Source organism: Polyodon spathula, chromosome 37 (genome assembly GCF_017654505.1).
Source record: "Polyodon spathula isolate WHYD16114869_AA chromosome 37, ASM1765450v1, whole genome shotgun sequence".
Lineage (NCBI taxonomy): Eukaryota > Metazoa > Chordata > Actinopteri > Acipenseriformes > Polyodontidae > Polyodon > Polyodon spathula.
The window spans coordinates 1,226,544-1,247,557 of NC_054570.1; the positions used below are offsets into that span (position 1 = coordinate 1,226,544).

The 21,014-nt window shown below is 52.5% G+C and overlaps 4 protein-coding genes across 7 annotated transcripts in view; 3 read left to right on the forward strand and 1 right to left on the reverse strand.

The window, feature by feature from the left end:
- LOC121304215 overlaps window positions 1–290 on the forward strand; it is a 5,642-nt gene extending 5,352 nt beyond the window's left edge. For both annotated transcript variants that reach the window (XM_041235214.1, XM_041235216.1), the window contains one exon: window positions 1–290. This exon is cut by the window's left edge and continues 330 nt beyond it. The gene's annotated coding sequence lies outside the window, so the exon portion shown is untranslated.
- A 1,951-nt stretch (window positions 291–2,241) lies between these two features.
- On the forward strand, window positions 2,242–6,605 carry LOC121304213 (myb/SANT-like DNA-binding domain-containing protein 3). Its single transcript, XM_041235211.1, has 4 exons — window positions 2,242–2,611; window positions 3,715–4,332; window positions 4,538–5,392; window positions 5,507–6,605. The coding sequence occupies exons 2-4, from the start codon at window positions 3,762–3,764 to the stop codon at window positions 6,124–6,126; spliced, it is 2,046 nt and encodes a 681-aa protein (XP_041091145.1). The 5' UTR covers window positions 2,242–2,611; window positions 3,715–3,761; the 3' UTR covers window positions 6,127–6,605.
- A 2,574-nt stretch (window positions 6,606–9,179) lies between these two features.
- LOC121304161 (zinc finger protein 658B-like) lies at window positions 9,180–19,986 on the forward strand. The gene is made up of 5 exons (XM_041235130.1): window positions 9,180–9,342; window positions 9,680–10,782; window positions 17,330–17,503; window positions 18,332–18,746; window positions 19,034–19,986. The coding sequence occupies exons 1-5, from the start codon at window positions 9,183–9,185 to the stop codon at window positions 19,984–19,986; spliced, it is 2,805 nt and encodes a 934-aa protein (XP_041091064.1). The 5' UTR covers window positions 9,180–9,182.
- Window positions 11,214–16,220, reverse strand: LOC121304242 (zinc finger and SCAN domain-containing protein 2-like). Of its 3 annotated transcripts, none has more exons than XM_041235264.1 (3): window positions 15,885–16,220; window positions 14,207–14,714; window positions 11,214–13,841 (listed from the first exon to the last, which is right to left on the reverse strand). In XM_041235264.1, exons 2-3 carry the CDS (start codon window positions 14,685–14,687, stop codon window positions 13,342–13,344), a joined length of 981 nt encoding a protein of 326 aa, XP_041091198.1. In that variant the 5' UTR covers window positions 14,688–14,714; window positions 15,885–16,220; the 3' UTR covers window positions 11,214–13,341. The 3 variants fall into 3 exon arrangements, with proteins under 3 accessions (XP_041091198.1, XP_041091197.1, XP_041091200.1); XM_041235263.1 differs by having other exon boundaries at window positions 14,207–14,717; XM_041235266.1 differs by lacking the exon at window positions 15,885–16,220 and having other exon boundaries at window positions 14,207–15,723.
- Window positions 19,987–21,014: the final 1,028 nt, after the last annotated feature.

Sequence of the window (21,014 nt, forward strand, 5' to 3'; positions counted from 1 at the left end):
GGTGCTGCCTCAGCCCCTCGTCTTGCTGGAGTGGTAGGGGCCGGGCGGAGGACGGTTTGGTGCTTCTTCAGCCCTCGTCTTGCTGGAGTGGTAGGGGCCGGGCGGAGGAGGGTTTGGTGCTTCCTCAGCCCCTCGTCTTGCTGGAGTGGTAGGGGCCGGGCGGAGGAGGGTTTGGTGCTTCCTCAGCCCTCGTCTTGCTGGAGTGGTAGGGGCCGGGCGGAGGAGGGTTTGGTGCTTCCTCAGCCCCTCGTCTTGCTGGAGTGGTAGGGGCCGGGCGGAGGAGGGTTTGGTGCTTCGCCCTCGTCTTGCTGGAGTGGTAGGGTTTGGTGCTTCTTCAGCCCTCGTCTTGCTGGAGTGGTAGGGGCCGGGCGGAGGAGGGTTTGGTGCTTCCTCAGCCCCTCGTCTTGCTGGAGTGGTAGGGGCCGGGCGGAGGAGGGTTTGGTGCTTCTTCAGCCCTCGTCTTGCTGGAGTGGTAGGGGCCGGGCGGAGGAGGGTTTGGTGCTTCTTCAGCCCTCGTCTTGCTGGAGTGGTAGGGGCCGGGCGGAGGAGGGTTTGGTGCTTCTTCAGCCCTCGTCTTGCTGGAGTGGTAGGGGCCGGGCGGAGGAGGGTTTGGTGCTTCCTCAGCCCTCGTCTTGCTGGAGTGGTAGGGGCCGGGCGGAGGAGGGTTTGGTGCTTCTTCAGCCCTCGTCTTGCTGGAGTGGTAGGGGCCGGGCGGAGGAGGGTTTGGTGCTTCTTCAGCCCTCGTCTTGCTGGAGTGGTAGGGGCCGGGCGGAGGAGGGTTTGGTGCTTCTTCAGCCCTCGTCTTGCTGGAGTGGTAGGGGCCGGGCGGAGGAGGGTTTGGTGCTTCTTCAGCCCTCGTCTTGCTGGAGTGGTAGGAGCCGGGCGGAGGAGGGTTTGGTGCTTCTTCAGCCCTCGTCTTGCTGGAGTGGTAGGAGCCGGGCGGAGGAGGGTTTGGTGCTTCCTCAGCCCTCGTCGTGCTGGAGTGGTACGGGCCGGGCGGAGGAGGGTTTGGTGCTTCCTCAGCCCCCCGTCTTGCTGGAGTGGTAGCCGGGCGGAGGAGGGTTTGGTGCTTCCTCAGCCCTCGTCTTGCTGGAGTGGTAGGGGCCGGGCGGAGGAGGGTTTGGTGCTTCCTCAGCCCCCGTCTTGCTGGAGTGGTAGGGGCCGGGCGGAGGAGGGTTTGGTGCTTCTTCAGCCCTCGTCTTGCTGGAGTGGTAGGGGCCGGGCGGAGGAGGGTTTGGTGCTTCCTCAGCCCCTCGTCTTGCTGGAGTGGTAGGGGCCGGGCGGAGGAGGGTTTGGTGCTTCCTCAGCCCCTCGTCTTGCTGGAGTGGTAGGGGCCGGGCGGAGGAGGGTTTGGTGCTTCCTCAGCCCTCGTCTTGCTGGAGTGGTAGGGGCCGGGCGGAGGAGGGTTTGGTGCTTCTTCAGCCCTCGTCTTGCTGGAGTGGTAGGGGCCGGGCGGAGGAGGGTTTGGTGCTTCTTCAGCCCTCGTCTTGCTGGAGTGGTAGGGGCCGGGCGGAGGAGGGTTTGGTGCTTCCTCAGCCCCTCGTCTTGCTGGAGTGGTAGGGGCCGGGCGGAGGAGGGTTTGGTGCTTCTTCAGCCCTCGTCTTGCTGGAGTGGTAGGGGCCGGGCGGAGGAGGGTTTGGTGCTTCCTCAGCCCTCGTCTTGCTGGAGTGGTAGGGGCCGGGCGGAGGAGGGTTTGGTGCTTCCTCAGCCCTCGTCTTGCTGGAGTGGTAGGGGCCGGGCGGAGGAGGGTTTGGTTACCGGAACGAAATCGAAGCAGCCCCTGTTAGTAGTGGCTGTGTTAGAGATTCAATACAAGTTCATCAACCGCTAGAAATATTGAATGAAGAAGAGAAGCCATTGATAGAGGGAGAGAGAGCTGGATTTGAAGAGTTAGCTGTTATTAAAATAGTGAGCAATAGCTGTATTAACTCTCCTCTTCACTATATATATACATAGATACATACATGCAGGGATGGGAATCAGACTCCTATTGCACAGCAGTGTCACCCAGTCCAGGGATCAGACTCCTATTGCACAGCAGTGTCACCCAGTCCAGGGCTGGAAATCAGACTCCTATTGCACAGCAGTGTCACCCAGTCCAGGTTTTACTACCAGCTTGATCAGCCCCCAGTGTGTCTAGCTAACAAGCTCAGGTGTGTCTTATTATTAAACTCCTAGTGAAACCAGGACTGGATCAAACCGCTCTGCAGCGGGAGTCTGATTCCCATCCCTGTGTGTATATATATATATATATATATATACAGATAGATAGTTTGAGGTGCACAAAATGAAATAAAATCATTGTGGTGCTTTTTGAATAAACATTTCAGTGCTAACCCAGATTGTCATTTTTTTTATACAAAATCATTACTTTAGAGAAATTTAAATATGTTTAGTTTTGTGCAGCTGCTTGCCTTAGTGATTAAAAATCACTTAAAAATCTGGTAGTAACATCTGGCTAATAATAATAATAATAATAATAACTTGGCCGAAAAACTGACTAACGATAGCCGCCATGGGACTACAATTCCCATCAGCCTTTGTGGCATAACAGCGCTTCATTGTGCGACGCTTTTTGCAGCTAAAGACGAGAAGAACGGATAAATAAAAGGTAACGCTGAATTTAAAATATATTTTTTAAACACTAGCACAAAAAATATATGTATATGTATTTATATATAATACAGCAACAAAAGACCCGGAACTGCGTTGTTCGCGAGTGCATTTCCCTGGGAAAACTTTATTTAAAGATTTTGCTTTCCAGTGGAAATGTTACAAACGCCGCCGCACGCTGGGAGTTTTGTCGGAGCGCAAGTTAGCCTGAGCTGTTTCTCTTTCACGAGTAAATAAAAATAAATAAATAAATCGAAAACAATTTAAAAAACATGAATAAATCCATTCGTGCAAGAATTGCAACTCCAGCAATATGAACGTGAATAGAAACCCGGAGTCGCTGCGCTGGAATTGCAACAGATAAACACAGCGGTGTGCATGATGCATCAGTACCTGCCCCGGGCATATACACGCTGAGCGGGTTTTTAAAATCATTTTTAATTTAATTTGCTGACAATATGCTTTAAAAAATAAGCAGAGAGACGTGTGGAGATAGTAGCTAGGGGCTGTCTGCTCTACAGACTCCACAGGGATGGGAATCAGACTCCCGCTGCAGAGCGGTTTGATCAAGTCCTGCTTTCACTAGGAGTTTAATAATCAGACACACCTGAGCTTGTTAGCTAGACACACTGGGGCGCTGATCAAGCTGCTAGTGAAACCTGGACTGGGTGACACTGCTGTGCAATAGGAGTCTGATCGCCATCCTTACTCTAAACCACAGGCTCCAGACCTGGGGGTCTGTTACAGCCTTAGCCTTGCTATTCGATAATTAATTGCAAGTCTAATGTAACTGCCATTGAGTCCTGGCACCCCTGTGTAATTGTAATTGTAATTGTACAATATAATTGATCAGTTACAGTTCAGTTACGCGTTTGTTTGTCATGCGATCTTTACTCTTGTATTTTCAGACTCCTTTGATGACCCTGTCGTGTTTGAATAATAATAATAATAATGATAATAATGATACAGTTCTGTGCCGTGCATTTCTGTGTTTGTCGTGCCTGGGATTAGAAGCTTGCTTGGTGATTTGGTGCAAGCCCAGGACTGGGCAGGCACCCCTGCTTTTCAACGTAACTGACCTCCTGCCCCCCACCCTGACAGGCAGGCGAGCCCGGCTGTGCTTCGGGGGGGGAGTCCTGACTGCGGGGATGGAGCTGGAGCCCGGGACGGGGGCGGCGCTAGCCCTCGCCCAGCCGGAGAGCTTCGTTCCTGGAGAGGTGAAGCCGGAGGAGGAGGTGGAGGAGGAGGGGCTGGGCGAGGTCTGGGAGTGGGAGACCACCGTCATCAAACAGGAGGAGGAGCAGGAGGCAGAGCTCGCTGAGTCCAGCCTCCAGGGAGCGGGGGTGCAGGAGGGTGACCCCTGGGGTACGGAGGGGCAGCTGTTTCCGAACGGAGCTGCGGGGAGCGGCTGTGAGGCAGGGGCCGCACTCCTCACAGGGTCCCGGAAGCGCAAAGCAGCGTGGACTGCGAAGCTGCCCCAGGAGGAAGGAGGCAGGGAGGGGAACGGTTACCCCTTCTACCCCGAAATGGGAGGCGAGATCAGAGAGATGCGGGAGATCGGAGCGATGGGGGAGATCGAGGAGATGCGGGTGATGGGAGAAATGGGGGAGATGGGGGGCCCCCTCTTCGCGGTGCCAGGCGACGAAGGCTGCCAGCAGTTCCAGCACCCCGTGCCGAGAGAGGAGGTACCCCAGGGGAGCAGCTCAGGGTCAGGCTCTGGTGAGTGCAATATCACTGTCTAGGAGCCATGCAGAGCAGTCTGATCCAATCCTGGTTTTCACTGCTTAATAATAAGACACTCCTGAGCTTGTTAGCTAGACACACTGGGGGCTGATCAAGCTGCCAGTAAAACCTGGACTGGGTGACACTGCTGTGCAATAGGAGTCTGATTCCAGTCCCTGCTGTCCTTGTCTCCCCTGTACAGAAGGGCCGTGTGGGAGCAGCCTGATCTCTCAGCAGCAGCATCAGAGACAGCAGCGGGGGGGCGGGGGGGGGCAGGTCTGGGCATCCCCTCCTCCCCCCTACCCCTCCACGGACTCCTCCCCCCCCTGCTCCAGGGCGTCCCGGCACTTCTCGGAGCTGGAGAAGAGGGTGCTGCTGGGGCTGATCGAGAGACACCGCTCGGTGCTGGAGAGCCGCAAGGGCGACGCGGGGACCGTCCTGCGCAAGCAGCGCACGTGGCAACAGCTGGGAGCTGAGTTCAACGGGCACCCCTGCGTCTTCCACCGCGACGCCAAGCAGCTGCGCAAGTGCTGGGAGAACATCAAGGCCCGGGCCAAGAAGACCGCCCGCTCTTCCGCCCAGGCGAGGAGAGCCAAGGCCGGGGCCTGGGGAGGAGAGGAGACAGGAACCAAGGGGAAGCAGGAGAGCAGGGAGCCGGGGCCGAGGGGAAAGGGGGAGCCCGGGGAGGGGAAGGGGAGTAGGGTGTCGGGGAGCGAGCAGGTGCCAGGGGCGCAGACTTGGAGGAGCGGCCAAGAGAGTGTGGAGGGAGGAGGAGGGGGGAGAGGGTTAGGGTTAGGGTTGGGGTTGGGGTTGGGGCAGGAGCGTGATTGGGGCTTGAGGACCCCTGGCTGGAGCGGTGCAGGGGGGCAGAGGAGGTCGAGGCTCGGGGTCAGGTTGGGGTTAAAGGGAGGAGAACCTCTGGGAGATGGGCCGGAGTCGACTGACACCCCGAAACCGCAGAGGAGCGTGAACGGGGCACCCCCACTTTCTGTCAGTGCCAGCGTCTCAACGCAGGAGCCCAGCTTGGCCAATCAGCATCAACGTGGCTTCGGGGAAGGTAAGAGATAACAACACGTCTTAGATCGCCTTGCAGAGGCAATAGTGAATTATTGGAGCATAACAAGCACACACACTGCCGAAAGGATACGACTCTCTTTCTCTCTCTCTGTAGAAGTTGTGGATCTCTGCGTGGAGGAATGGGGTGTCTCGGAGCTGAAGAAAAGAACCCCCAGACCCTGCAGCCTTGCCCCTTCCTCCTCCTCCTCCTCCTCCTCTCCCCTTGCTCTCCCCACGGCCAGACCGGGTGAGACAGGGAGCAGCAGCAGAAGGGAAACTGGGAACCAGCCCCTGCCCCCACCGCCCCACCTCTTCACCAGCCCCGCCCTGGACACACGGAGACCGGAGGGGGCCAGGGGCAAGAGGAAAGGTCTGGGCAGGGGCCTGGGCCCCCCTGGTGTGGGCCCGCCTCGCAGGGAGGATCAGCTCCAGCTCTCCCTGGTCCGGCTGCAGATCAGACAGGCGGTGGAGCTCCACATGGTGAAGAAGCAGCAGCTCCGGAGAGCAGGGGAGCTGGTGGAGGAGGAGCACCGTGCCAGGATGAGGGTGCTGAGAAACAAGGAGCAGTACTGGGAGAGGAAGCTGCAGCCGCTGCTCCCCCCACCGCCCGCTCCTCCCTCCTACCCAGCTCTGCCCTCACAGCCCCTCCTCTCCTCACCTCCCCTCCCCCCTCCCTCCTTCCCCTACGCCTCCCTCTCCTCACAGCCCGGAGCTGGGAGGCTCGGCAGACTGTAGCAGCGATTTAGTTTGGGGGGGGGGGGTCAATTCCTATTTTTTTTGTGTGTGCGTGCGTGTGTGTGTGTGTATATATATATATATAAACAATTCCAATTGTTTTGTAAAAATCTGTTCCTCATCTGTTTTATTTTCGATTGTTCCAGATCGAGGTCTCAGTGGGGGGAGGGTCTTCGCTGGCATCGATCTGGTTTTCCGCTCCAGGTGAAACGGCCGCTGGGGGGGCAGAGTTGTGAGGATCGCTGTTCTCCTCGGCGGAGTCTTCAATGTAAAGCAGCGATCGATCGATCAGTCGACACAAACCCCAGCGGCTTTTTCTCTGTTTGCTCCGAGCGGTAAATCGGCAGTGACGGACCGCACCAACCCCCCCCCCAAGCTCTGTCCTGTCGAGAGAACGATCGCTTTGTGCTGTACAGTTCATTTTGAGGCTTCATGTTGCATTAATTTAAATGTTTGTACAATAAATGTTTTGATTTCTATTCCTGTGCTGTGTCTCTTTTTCTTGTATTTCATGTTTATTGTTAAATAATAATAATCTTTATATAGCGCCTTTCGTAGCAGAGCTTCATCTCAAAGAGCTTTACAAGATACGAGACTAGGGTGTGTGAACGATGCATCAGCTGCAGAGTCACTTCCAACAACACCTCACCCCAAAGACGCAGCACAAGGAGATAATAATGCAATAATGCAATCACAGCTGCAATAACACAATCACAGCTCCAATAACACAATCACAGCTGCAATAACACAATCACATCTCCAATAACACAATCACAGCTCCAATAACACAATCACAGCTCCAATAACACAATCACAGCTGCAACAATACAATCACAGCTCCAATAACACAATCACAGCTCCAATAACACAATCACAGCTGCAATAACACAATCACATCTCCAATAACACAATCACAGCTGCAATAACACAATCACATCTCCAATAACACAATCAGAGCTGCAACAATACAATCACAGCTCCAATAACACAATCACATCTCCAATAACACAATCACAGCTGCGATTACATTAACAGTTAGCATTGAAAGGGGGGCGACGGCACGCGGCGGGTTAATCCGTTCTGGCGGGCCCGCGTCACGTGATGGGGGTGTGTGCGTCAGCGCGTCGCGTCGTCAGCGCGTCGGTCGCGTTCAGCGGCAGTGACGGCGAGGGAGCAGGTGAGAGGCGGCGGCGCTACAGCTCGGTATAGAGAGAGAAAACAGACAGGGAGCTCGGTGCGGGGGGGCTGCTTTACCAGGGAGCGGGGGCTGCTTTACCGGGGAGCGGGGGCTGCTTTACCAGGGAGCGGGGGCTGCTTTACCAGGGAGCGGGGGCTGCTTTACCGGGGAGCGGGGGCTGCTTTACCAGGGAGCGGGGGCTGCTTTACCGGGGAGCGGGGGCTGCTTTACCAGGGAGCGGGGGCTGCTTTACCGGGGAGCGGGGGCTGCTTTACCGGGGAGCGGGGGCTGCTTTACCGGGGAGCGGGGGCTGCTTTACCGGGGAGCGACGAAATGGCCCGACCCCCGACGGAAATGGCCCCTTTAACCGACGCAATGGGGGACGAATGGCACGACCCCCCAACCCGACGAGAAATTGGCCCCTCCCCCCGACGAAATGCCCCTCGCCCCCGACGAAATGCCCCCCCCCCGACGAAATTGGCCCCCCCCCCGACGAAATGGCCCCTCCCCCCGACGAAATGGCCCCGCCCCCCACGACGAAATTGGCCCGCCCCCCGACGGAAATTTTGGGCCCCTCCCCCCGGACGAAATGGCCCCTCCCCCCGACGAAATTGGCCCCTACCCAGCGACGAAATGGCCCCCCCCCGACGAAATGGGGGACGAAATTTTGGCTATGTTCTGTTTTATTGGTTTTTTGGCCCTCCCCCACGCTGCTTTACAAAAAAAAAAAAAAAAAAAACAAACCTGGTTTTTTTTTTATTTTGGGCCCCTCCCCGACGAAATGGCCACGACCCCCCCGACGAAATAAATATATGGCCCCGCCCAGACGAAATTTATTTTGCCCTCCCCCGACGAAATGGCCCCTCCCCCGACGAAATGGCCCCGGCCCCCAGACGAAAAATGGGCCCCGCCCCCCGACGAAATGGCCCCTCGCCCCGACAGAAATGGCCCCTCCCCCCGAGCATAACAAACACCAAAGGGCCTCCGGGGCCGCCGCCGCCCGCCTAACCGGGCAGACACTCCGGGCGGCCCGACGCCGGGCCCTCCTCTCCGAACAGCACCCCACGAAAACAAAAGCTCATTACCCACGCCGTGTTCGTGGCGTATCTCAGTGTGTGTATAATATAAGCACTCTCTTGGGTACAGTTGTCGTGTTGCAGCGTTTGTGGGTCTGGTTGTATTTAGATATATATATATATATATATATTCACACACAGTGTTTAAGTTGTCTCTCGCACCTTTTTAAACATGTGCAAACTGACAGTCTCCAGGAGAAATGTTTATTTAAATCTTTAATAATTGATTAAGGGTTTTATCTCTCTTGAGCGAGTATGTGTGTGTGTGAGGCTTTACCACAGGGGTGTTAGTAAGACTCCCATTGCAAAGCAGTATGATCCGTTCCTGGTTTCTCAGTGAGTTATAGTCCGACACACCTGCGCTTGTTACCTGTACGCACTGGGGGCTGATCAAGCTGGTAGTAAAACCAGGACTGGATGGCACTGCTGTGCAATAGGAGTCTGATTCTCATCTCTGTCTGCCACGCTATGACGCCTTGATTTTTGCCCTGATCTTCTCCAGGCTTGGAATTGCATGTCCCCAGCCTCCTGCAAATGGTTTTGCTTGCATTGTCTGTAATCCCATCTCTGGGTTTACTGTGTTTACATTCGCTGGCTCTCCTGTAGAGGAGGGAGTCGGGCTCTGTGAAGGAGGTTTGTGTGTGTGTGTGTGTTTGAAGGAGGAGTTGCTGTGTTTATTTTTTGCGTCTCTCCCCCCCTGTAGAGGATGGATTCTGGCTCTGTGAAGGTGTGTGTGAGTCTGAAGCAGGAGGAGTTGCTGTGTTTATTTTTTGTGCTTCTTTCTCTCCCCCCCTCTGTAGAGGATGGATTCTGGCTCTGTGAAGGAGGTGTGTGTGAGTCTGAAGCAGGAGAAGGAGGCACTGCTGCTGCCTGATGGAGTGAACAGGGTGATTGTGATGGAGAGCCCAGTGCCGGCCAGTGAGGTCAGAGAGGTGGCGCAGCCATCCGTCATCTCGCGGCCCTGTGAGTACAAGGTGGGGGTTGGGGGCGATGAGCATCGCCGGGCACCAGGCGCTGGTCTAGAGGGGGCTGAGTGGGTATCCAGTCCAGGTGGGCGATTCCCCTCCAGGTTTAAGGGTCTGGGTAGAGGTTCATTTGAGCAGGGTTTGGAAGGGTCAGCTTTGGCCGTCCCCTTGAACAGCTGGCCAGCCTCAGGGATGCAACAAGACTGCTGTTTTAATAAAAAAAAATCATACTTTCAAAGTAGATTTGGAAACATTTAATAAAAGGGATTATTAACAATAATAATAATAATAATAAATGAACATGCCTTTATGTTCTCTCTCCCCCTCGCTCTCAGACCTCCATGAGAACCTGCAGTGCTACCAGTGCTTCATCACCTTCTGCAACTCGAAGGCGAAGGAGCGGCACATGAAGAAGAGCCACCGTGAGGAGTACAAGCAGCAGCTGCAGAGCGGCGACACGCTGTTCACCTGCTACGTGTGCGAGCGCACCTTCCCCTCCTCGCAGGAGCTCACCCAGCACCAGGGCAGCCACACCAAGGAGGACAAGCCCTTCAAGTGCGCCTGCTGCCAGCAGAGCTTTCGCACCTTCTCCGAGGTCACGGCTCACCGCCGCTCCGTCTGCCGTGAGAAGCCCTGCGTCTGCCCAGACTGCGGCCACAGCTGCAGGACCCCGGCGCTGCTCCGGGCTCACCAGCAGAGCCACCAAGGAGGGGAGAGCGAGGCGGAGAAGACCCACAGGTGCGGGAAGTGCGAGGCTCTGTTTGAAAGCGAGGTGGACTTGATTGTGCACCAGGAGAAGCACGCCGGGCAGAGCAGGTGTAATGGAAACGCCGCCAGCAACGCCAACCCCAAGAAAAAGAGAGGCAGGCCGCCCAAGACGAGCAGGGAGAGCGAGGAGGAGGAAGAAGAAGAAGAAGAAGAAGAAGAAGAAGAAGAAGAGGGGAAAAGCAAGGCAGGAGGGGGAGGGAGCAAAACTCCCAAACGCGCCAAGAAACAGCCGGCCCCCATTCCCGCCCCTGAAGGGGAGCAGAACGACGGTGAAGGAGGAGGAGGAGATGACGATCGTCCTGATGATAATTCCGAAGACGCCTCCGAGCCCAAGAGCGGTCGCAGGGGCCGGCCGGCCAAGGGCAAGGAGAAGGGTAAGGATCCGGCCCCCTCAGTGTGCCAGGAGTGTGGGAAGAGCTTCGCCACACTGGCGCTGCTGAAGACGCACCAGCGGCTGCACCGGGAGAGGAAGGCTCACCCCTGCGCGGACTGCGACGAGAGCTTCGGCAAGCCCGAGCAGCTCGCCGCCCACCAGCAGAGGGCGCACTCCGGGGGCAGGCACGCCTGCACAGAGTGCGGCAAGAGCTTCAGCAGGGAAGGGAACCTGAAGGCTCACCAGAGGACCCACAGCGCCGCCTCTACGCTGGCGGCAGACAACGCCCCTGCCAGATAATCAGGACGGGGGGTGGAATTGCAACAAAAAACGGTCGGTTGGGGGGGGTTGATTCCCCCTCCCCCCCCCCAATTCCTTTTTTAAAATCCCTGTTTTTTTAAAAAATTTTTATTTAAGGAGTTTGAAGTTATATTTTAGAGAAGTGGTGATTGTTGTCTGATGTTTTTGGTTTAGTTTTAAGTGACTGATATACTGCGACTCCCATGGAGGGGAATGTGCTGCAGCGGTTGTGAGAATCTCAATTTTAACAGAATGCTGCAGAATTGAGATTTTGATCAGCGCTGTGCTGGAATCGATTCAGAAGGGAGGGGAGGGAATTGATTTAAAAAAAAAAAAAAAAAAAAAAAAAATAATAATAATAAAAAAATAATTGGAAATTAACTTTGACAAAATCAGAACTTGGGGGGGGGGGGGTCATCATTCGAGGGGGGGGGTAAGGTAACAAATCATGGCAGGCTCTCCAAGTGAAAAACCATTCCTTGACTGCTAGGGGGCGCTGCAGCTGCCAGACGCACAAGCCGTACAGTTTTAACAGGCGCTGCAAGGCTTGTGCTGGTTTCACACACACACACCCTCCCTCCCCCCCTCCCCTCGATCAGCACTGATCTCAAACAACTCAACGCAGGCAGTCCTGGGGGAGGGGAGCGTCGTCTGATTCCCATGCCAACTTCAGCTCAATTAACATCATTGACAGAATTATTTCTTCAGTTAAAAATTTCATATTTCACAATTGATGGTTAAATATATAGATAAACATGTGATTCTAGGTGTGCGCGACGCACAAAACGTTGAAGCCTGGCAGAGCAGTGTTGAATTTGTCCAATTAATTAATGTAGCAGTTAGACCAATTAAGTCATTGAGATCTGTGTGTGGGGGGGGGGGCACTGCGGGCCCCTCCAGGACCCGAGTCCCACACCCCTGCGCTGATGTTGGGCAGGGTGGTCTGAGATTAGGTCTCTCCCTTCCTCGCCACAGAACCTCATGAGAGCCTTGACAATGCAACCCCCAGCTGTATTTAATTATATTTATTAACGTCATTCTATTTTTTTTTTTTTTTTTTTTTATTGTTTTAAAGGCGATTCTGGATTTTAATGTGTTTGATTCACTAAGATTTGGTGGGAAGTTGTTAATTAGGAGGAGGATGATTTAGATTCTGTGGAATTGCATTTGAATTCCTGCTTGCTGGAAAAAAAAATATTGTTTTAAAAATGAATAATAATAATAAAACCATTTTTGTAATAAAAGGTATCAAAGTGCTGACTTTTGACTGTGTGTCTGTGGTGGAGTTAGGGAGTATTCTGGAGCCACAAGCTTTGCATCACCTGGAAACTACAGAATGAAAGCCATAATAGTAGCACAGTAGTATTTCATGTTAGAGTTTGAAACGTCGCATTTATTGATGTGTCAGTTATTATGTGAAGTGGCTAATTGGCTCGCTGCTGGAAACAAGCCACAAAGCAGCTGGACCAGCCTGTGAAATCGGTCTCCTTGCTGCAAATCTGCTGTAGACTTTGAGGGGTGGAGCAGTTCACTCCTGCCCTGGACTGGAGGGAGCAGCCTTTCTCTTAGTGAGGGAGGAGGGGGTAGTTCAGTCTCTGAGCCTCAAGCCTGCCCTGGACTAACCCAGCCGGGGCAGTTCAGTCTCCATGGTGTTTTTGTAAAGTCCTTGGATAAGGACGGCTGCACAGAATGCTCTTTGATTCTGAAGGTGAAAGGCTGATCCATCTTTACTTTGATTTTAATGATTTAATTATTTTCCAACATGTTTTTATTCTTAACTGTATGTTTTTATTTTTCTTGTGATTTATTAAATAACCCAGTCAGTGCAATGTTTTCTTTTGTGTGTTTTTAATTCATAGTTCACAAACAGAGCGCCAGACGTGATTGAAGACAGCAGCTGTTACTGTAGATTGACTCGTCGATCGTACTCCAGCTGTTTTGACCTTTGCTGTCGTTCTAGTAGTCAGCGGCGTGATTGACAACCGCACAAAAAAAAAAAAGGGGGTTTCTGCGTGTTTGTGTGACGTATGAAGCAAGTCATGCAATACCTGTGTGTTTGAAAACGGTATTTCAAGTGCGGTCCACATGGTCTGGCATTGAATAGACATGCGATCACAAAGTCCAGCGAGCGAAGTGTTCGTGGAGCTCACAGCGTGGTTTCCTGTATTAGACCCGCTGGACGTATGCTTTCGCTACACAGCAGTTTCAAAGGCAAAGTCAGTGCAGCCCCATTGCAATACATCCCGAGTCCAGTGGACACAACCCGTCTGTGATTATATACAGGACTGGTCAACCCAGAAAAAATTAAAGACTTGAAGACAGCGAAGGTTTCGTCTTGGTGCCATTGTGTTCATACAGCATTTGCAATGTGTGAAAGAAGTTTAAACTCCTAAACATCTGCGGGTTCACGATTTCTTGTGAGTCCTCTGGTGGTAAACAAGGCCGTCCTTTCTACTGAAGCTCTTCCCACAGTCAGAGCAGTGATACGGTTTCTCTCCTGTGTGAGTTTGCTGGTGCGTTTCAAGGCAGCTTGACCGAGTGAAACTCTTCCCACAGTCAGAGCAGCGATACGGTTTCTCTCCTGTGTGAGTTCGCTGGTGTGAAACTCTTCCCACAGTCAGAGCAGCGATAAGGTTTCTGTCCTGTTTGAATTCGCTGGTGTGTTTCAAGGTAGTCTACCCTACTGAAACACTTCCCACAGTCAGAGCAGCAATACAGTTTATCGTGAATGCGCTTGTGTGTTTTCAGGGATACTGAGTGATTACACCTCTTGCCACAGTCAGAGCAGCGATACCGTTTCTCCCCTTGGTGAGTTTGCTGGTGTGTTTCCGTGTTTTCTGAGTGACGGAAACTCTTCCTACACTCAGAGCAGCGATACGGTTTCTCTCCTGTGTGAGTTCGCTGGTGTGTTTCCGTGTTTTCTGAGTGACGGAAACTCTTCCCACAGTCAGAGCAGCGATACGGTTTCTTTCCTGTGTGAGTTCGCTGGGGTGTTTTAAAATGCCCTAACTGGGTGAAAGCTTTGCCCGTCCTCGCTTTAGCTGCTGGACTGGAACCTGGAAAATATGAACAGGAAAGAAAGTAAGAGGCACTGCTTGTAGGCTTAGGGCATGTGGCTGGGTGCTGGAGTGGATTCAAGCAGGAGAATTTCAGCTGTGAGGCTTGCACTGGGTTACACCAGCTTAAAAACACAGTTAAACTTAAAGCCTTTATGTGTAAAAGCAGAGTCAGTAAAGACTGATGCTGGTGAAAACGAACCTGCCTTCAGAGTTCTCCTGTAATGTTTCAGGTCTATTTCCTCTAACACACACTGTTGCAATGATATCATTTTCAAACAGGAAAAACAAATAGCTAGTAATGTAACCTACACGCTCCCTCCCTCCCTCTCAACCACACGTCACAGCTACTGGGAGTCACTCACCTGCCAGACTGCATTCTGAATGACAGCGCCCGTCTTCCTTTCCACCTCCTTGCGTGCTGTTGGGAGAGCCTTCCTCTCCAGCGCCTCGCTCTCTCACGCAGATCCTCTCCAGCACCACGCTACACTCCCGCAGACGTACAGGCTCCAGCTCAGGGATGTTTGGTTTGAAGTCCTCGGATTCTTCCTTCCCCGGTTCCAGGAGATCAAATTCTACCTCAGGGGGCTCCCGTTTAAAACGGACAGTTTCCAGCACCTCTTCTCGTTTCACAGGAAGGGGTTCATCCGTCTGGGGGATCTCCAATTCATTGTGCTCAGCTTTAATATCAGAGACATCTATCAGACAGCAGTCACAGTGCATCTCACAGAGCTCCTGTTTAATGGGGAGGGAAGCCAGTCCAGAGGAATCTGCTCTACAGGGGACAGGTTCAAGTTCAGGGACCTCCTCTTTAATCTGGACAGAGTCCATCTCCACGCTGTCCATGGCAGCACGCTGGTCTCTGTTTAGCAGCTGCTGAAAAAGAAAAGCATTTATTTATTTAAATGCAGCGCTACTAAAAGGAGAGTCTAGGGGCCGACAAAACCTGGGCTGAATAGCAGCCGTGGCTTTACTATTGAAGGGACAGAATTTCTTAGTCAGTTTACAGTACCAGTCTGTATCAGTCTCGCCGGTAGAGTCGGGTTTGAAGAATGACGGACGAAACTTGGTGAGCTGAAGTTAATTAAACCGCGTCTCTGGCTGGGAAGAGGCTTTCCAAGGAGTTTTTTCAAGGACTCGGCGGCTAGTAGAGTACCCTCAGGACAAAATAACAACAGAAGATAAAGCGACTGGACCTATTTGCATGGTTCCTGAGACGCTGACTGACAGCTGCGGACTGTGTTGGGGGTTGGAGATTGAATAAAGAAAACTGAGCAAGCTTTGAACAAAGAACAAGCTGCACTATATATCAATGCACCCGTCTCTCCTGTGTGAAGAGCTGCACTATATATCAATGCACCCGTCTCTCCTGTGTGAAGAGCTGCACTATATATCAATGCACCCGTCTCTCCTGTGTGAAGAGCTGCACTGTATATCAATGCACCCGTCTCTCCCGTGTGAAGAGCTGCACTATATATCAATGCACCCGTCTCTCCTGTGTGAAGAGCTGCACTATATATCAATGCACCCGTCTCTCCTGTGTGAAGAGCTGCACTATATATCAATGCACCCGTCTCTCCTGTGTGAAGAGCTGCACTATATATCAATGCACCCGTCTCTCCTGTGTGAAGAGCTGCACTATATATCAATGCACCCGTCTCTCCTGTGTGAAGAGCTGCACTATATATCAATGCACCCGTCTCTCCTGTGTGAAGAGCTGCACTATATATCAATGCACCCGTCTCTAGTTTATCAGAGCGAACTCTATCTGGGATATCGGGAGTTTTTCCTGCACCGCAAAAAAATAACCCGTCCTCACATATGTTGGCAATAATATTATTAAACAAAAAAAAAATCCCATCGCTCCCTTATTTTCGATTGATTTCCCGGGATAAAATTGCTCCATTTCAAATCGTGTCTGTCTTGTTGATGCTGCGATGCCGTGTGCATTTACAAATACAGGAGCGTCGCAGACAACCAAACTGGAATTAATAATAATAATAATAATAATAATAATAATAAATAATAATAATAATAACTTACGTGTTTATATCGTTTGATTAAGCTGAATTAGATGATGGGGCCCCGGCTCCGTGTTTGAGATGCAGCAGGTCTGTGTTCTCTGCGTGCGTGGTTTATTTCGTTTTTTTTTGTTTTTTTTTTTTTTTTTTTTTTTACAAAGAAAGGCTTTTTTCTGATCAGCTGATCGACTCCAGGGTTCTTTGCAGAGCAGCTTCACTCAGACTGCACACGTGTGCGATTCGGTCTCGCAAGCACGTTTTTAAAAACCGACAGAAACGGTCCTAAAGCTGCCTGGTATTCGGTCACATCGAGTTTATTGGTGGAGTCTAGGGTTGTGTTCCAATCCTAAAACCTCCCCCCCCCCCCCCCCCCCCCTACTCCCTTCAGAGTGGAAGTGGTCACTTTGAAGGGAGGGGGGCGCAAAAGTGCTTCATTGGGAACACACTTCAGCGTCATTGCTCCGGCTAGGGAAAGGCGTCTTCATTAGTCAGCGCTTGAAATGCGTGCAGTCTGTCTGCAGTGCAATGACGGACACTAGTGAGGGGGGTTGCAGATTCGTTTTAGTGTAAGATATTCTACTGTTATGCTAATATAATAATGTTGTTATGCTTGAAGTAGCTATTCATAATAAAGCAATAATAAAACACGTGTTGGGTGGGGTGTTACAATCAAAACATTGGTAGCTGTTGGAGCTCTGAGCCCCAGGACTGGGTGCAGCAGCAGCAGCAGGGCTAGTGTGAGTTTCTAACCCTGCTCAAACTCCTGGCTCCTGATCATTGCAATATTAATAATAATAGACTTCATTGAGGGGAGCTCTGAACCCCAGGACTGGGTGCAGCAGCAGCAGGGCTAGTGTGAGTTTCTAACCCTGCTCAAACTCCTGGCTCCTGATCATTGCAATATTAATAATACTAGACTTCATTGCGGGGAGCTCTGAGCCCCAGGACTGGGTGCAGCAGCAGCAGGGCTAGTGTGAGTTTCTAACCCTGCTCAAACTCCTGGCTCCTGATCATTGCAATATTAATAATAATAGACTTCATTGAGGGGAGCTCTGAGCCCCAGGACTGGGTGCAGCAGCAGCAGGGCTAGTGTGAGTTTGTAACCCTGCTCAAACTCCTGGCTCCTGATCATTGCAATATTAATAACAATAATAATAATAATAATAATAATAATAATAATAATAATAATAATAGACTTCATAGAGGGGAGCTCTGAAACCTTAAAATTCGCACACTGGGATATCCGGGGGGGGTTAACAAATCATAAATGAGATGAAAAAAATTGAGTTTGACAATAAACTACAAATCCCATCGGCCATCGGGGCACGCAGCTGTCGACGTCATTGACAATTAACGAAACGACAAAAAAAAAAATGGAGTCCGAGTGCAGCTGCGGCGGCCCGTCCGCGTTATGAGTTGAAGGCCGAAGAAAAACAAAGTATTTAAAATAAAGAAAATAAATAAATAAATACGACAGCGTTAGTTACAAAGAAAGCTGTAAAGAAAGGGCGCGTTTCCAAACAACATCGCGGGGAAAAAAACAAAAAAACAAAAAAACAAATACAAAATAAAGGCGCGGCCACAACAACAAAACTCATGTACTCTTTTCAGATGGAAAAAGATCGTTTTCTCCCGAGCGCTGTGAGTATGCAGGCTTTCATTTTATATGCAAAACAACAACAACAACAACGACGACGACGACGACGACCACAGCAGCGTGCAAATGAAAGCCGCGGTTACACGGCAGTAAAACCCGCGCCGATTGCAGCGCATTGCGGAGAGAAATGAAACATTGCGTTTGGATCCGCAAACTTTGTGTTTTATTTTTAAACGCGGCCGAGTCACAGTTATTAATACCCGGTGCGCGGAGGCGTCGCGTCGGCTCCCGCTGTAACCCATTGCTGCCCGGCTTCAGAGCGACTGGAACCAGTATACACGATCCACTGGCTGGCCCTTTCATTGTTATTGTTATTTTGGGGGTTCGCGGCTTCTTGTTGAATTCTCTGTTGTAAGTTTGGAGAGCGGGAAATGCATGTTACATCCTGATGACGTGTGTGTGTTCATCCTGTGGTAGAAATAACAAGCTGTCAAGCAGCAGTTTGATCCGGTCCTGCTTTCACTACGAGTTTAATAATCACACACCTGAGCTTGTTAGCTAGACACACTGGGGCTGATCATGCTGCTAGTGAAACCTGGACTGGGCGACACTGCTGTGCAATAGGAGCCTGATTCCCATCCCTGTTGATCTCTGTATTGACATAAATTCACAAGGATGGGAAATCGGACTCCTGTTCCACAGCAGTGTGATCCAGTCCAGGTTTTACTACCAGCGTGATCAGCCCCCAGTGTGTCTAGGCAACAAGCTCGGGTGTGCCTGATTATTGAGCTCCCAGTGAAAGCAGGATCGGATCGCAGCGCTGTGCGGAGGGAGTCTCATTGCCCTCGCTGTTCGTTCTTCCCGTCTCTCAGAGAGGGCCCTGCTCCTGGTTTGAGATGCACCAGTTCATCGGTGACCTCATGGCTTCTAGTTCGAACCCTGCGCCGGGAGGGAAGGACGCCTCGCAGCAGCAGCAGCAGGAGGCTGTGAGGACCATGTGGGAGAATGCAGCCGGGCTGAGCTTCAAACCTGTGGCTGCCTCTGCCACCCCCAATACCACCGCCACCTCCACCCCCACCACCACCGCGGCCGCCGCCAAACCAGCCTTCAGTGGGGAGGGGGGGCCCCAGCCCGGGCTCCTGGCCTTCAAACCCCACCCCCCAGGCCCCAAGCCAGTTTACACCATGGTGGGCTTACTGGAGCCACTGGCACAGCTGGGACCTGCAGAGCAAAGCAGGGGGACCCCCTCCACAGCCAGCAGCAGCAGCAGCAGCAGCAGCGGCCCCTGTGAGTGCAGCTTCTCGTCTCAGGGTTTGGTAGAGAGCCTGCAATTATTATTTATGTATTTATTTGGCAGATTTCTGCTTTCTCCAAGGCGACGTCCTGCTGTGCAATAGGATGTACGTTCTAATTACAACAGTAACAATGTCTCCTCTCTCTCCGTTCTCCTCTCTCCTCTCCTCCTCCTCTCCCTCTCCTCTCCTCCCCTCTCTCCTCCCCTCCTCTCCCTCTCTCTCTCCCCTCTCCTCCTCTCCCCCTCTCCCCCCCCTCTCCTCTCCCCTCTCTCCTCTCAGTCGGTTCCCGGCACTGCCCGGACTGCCTGATCGATTTCCCGGATCTCAAGTGGAAGGAGCGGCACATGAAGAGGCTGCACCCGGAGCAGTACGAGGCGGGGCGGGGCAGGCTGCTTGGGGGCGGGGCCGGGTCCTTCCACGCCTCCTCGGAGCTCAACCAACTCCAGCAGCAGCAGCTCCAGCAGCACCAACAGCAGCAACAGCCTGGAGGCCAGTCAGCAGACAAGCCCTGCCACTGCTACTGCTGCCCGCACTGCCCAGCCTCCTCCCGGCGCCTCTCCCGGCCAGCGGGGGGCGCCGCCCCCACCCCTTACCCCTGCCCCGAGTGCGGGCGTCTCTTCAACAGCAGCAGCAACCTGCGTGTGCACCAGCATGTGCACTCGGGGGCCCGGCCCCACACCTGCCAGGAGTGTGGGAAGAGCTTCAGCCAGTCCGGCTCGCTGAGGATTCACCAGCGAATCCACTCGGGCGAGCGGCCCTACGCCTGCCCCTTCTGCGGCCGCGCCTTCCCCCACCTGGCCGGGGTGCGGGCCCACCAGCGCACCCACACCGGGGAGAGGCCCTACGGCTGCCCCCAGTGCGGCAAGAGCTTCTCCCAGTCGGGCGCCCTGCGGGCTCACCAGCGCACCCACACCGGGGAGAAGCCCTACGTGTGCCGGGTCTGCGGGAAGGGCTTTGCCAACCCGGCGGGACTCCGCTTCCACCAGCAGCGAGCTCACCGCAGCCCGGAGGAGCAGGGCCGGGCGTACCGCTGCGAGGACTGCGGACTCGGGTTCAAGGACGCCAGGAGCAGGAACCGGCACCAGAAGCAGGTTCACTACGGGGCTGGGGAGGGGGAGAGCAGTGGGAGCGGAGAGGGGGCGGAAGAGGAGGGCAGTGCTGGGCTCCCCTCCCGTGATCACCTGACCCCCCACCACGGGGTAACCTTTCCCCGTCGTCACACCTCCAACTGACAGGTCGCTACAACTGGTTTGGGGGTAGCGGTGGTGGTCGTCGTGTGTCTCATTTATAAATATATATATATATATATTATATATCTATATATATACACACACACATCGTTTTTTGTGAAGCAGTTTTTTTTTGGTTTGACTTTTTTTTGTAAATAACATTTTCAAACTAGAAAATATTTATTTTATTTTATCCCTAAAGCTGGGTTGAACACAAAGCCTCTTTTTCTGGAACAGCTGCTTGAAAGCTGGTTCCAGGAGACCAGCGGGAGACCTAGTTTAAGGTTGCTGTATCAAACCCCAAGTCTCCCCTGGTGTGCCGTGCAGTGACCTGAAACCCAGTTCTGATTATAATGTGTTCCAGCTAGCTAGCTGTCTATCTAGCTAGCTATCGAAAGGGATGGAAGTAAGATTCCCATTGCATTGCAAAGGACTGATTAGGTATTTTTTTGTTTATTGTCAGTTTAATAATCAGACACGCCTGAGCTTGTTAGCTAGACACACTTGGGCTGATCAAGCTGGTAGTGAAACCTGGACTGGATCACACTGCTGTGCAATGGGAGTCTGATTCCCATCGCTGCAGTTCTGGTGTTTTCCAGAATGAACTGCTAAGTGTATCCAGTCTGTGTTTCACCCTCTATCGCTCCATTATAACACGTTGCTGCCACGACTCTGCCGTTATTTGATTTCTTGTAAATGTTTGGGGTTTTACCTTCTTCTAGAAAGAACTTCATCTTCTCAGTTCTACTTACTGCATTACACGTCGCAAATGTTCTTGCTGGGTTTTTTTGGTATATATAAAGTTAAGACATTTTAAAAAATATATATATATTTAAAAAAAAAAAAAAAAAAGTTATTTTTTGTGTGCATTCTGCCCTGTCCCAGTGGGAGTGTGTACGGGGATACGCTGAAATGAACTTACTAATAAAACTTTGCAGCTGCTTCTTCCTCTGTGTCCCGCTGTGTCGTTTTGTGTGACCGAGTGTGCTGAGAGAGAGACAGGCATGCAGACAGACAGACAGTCAGGCAGG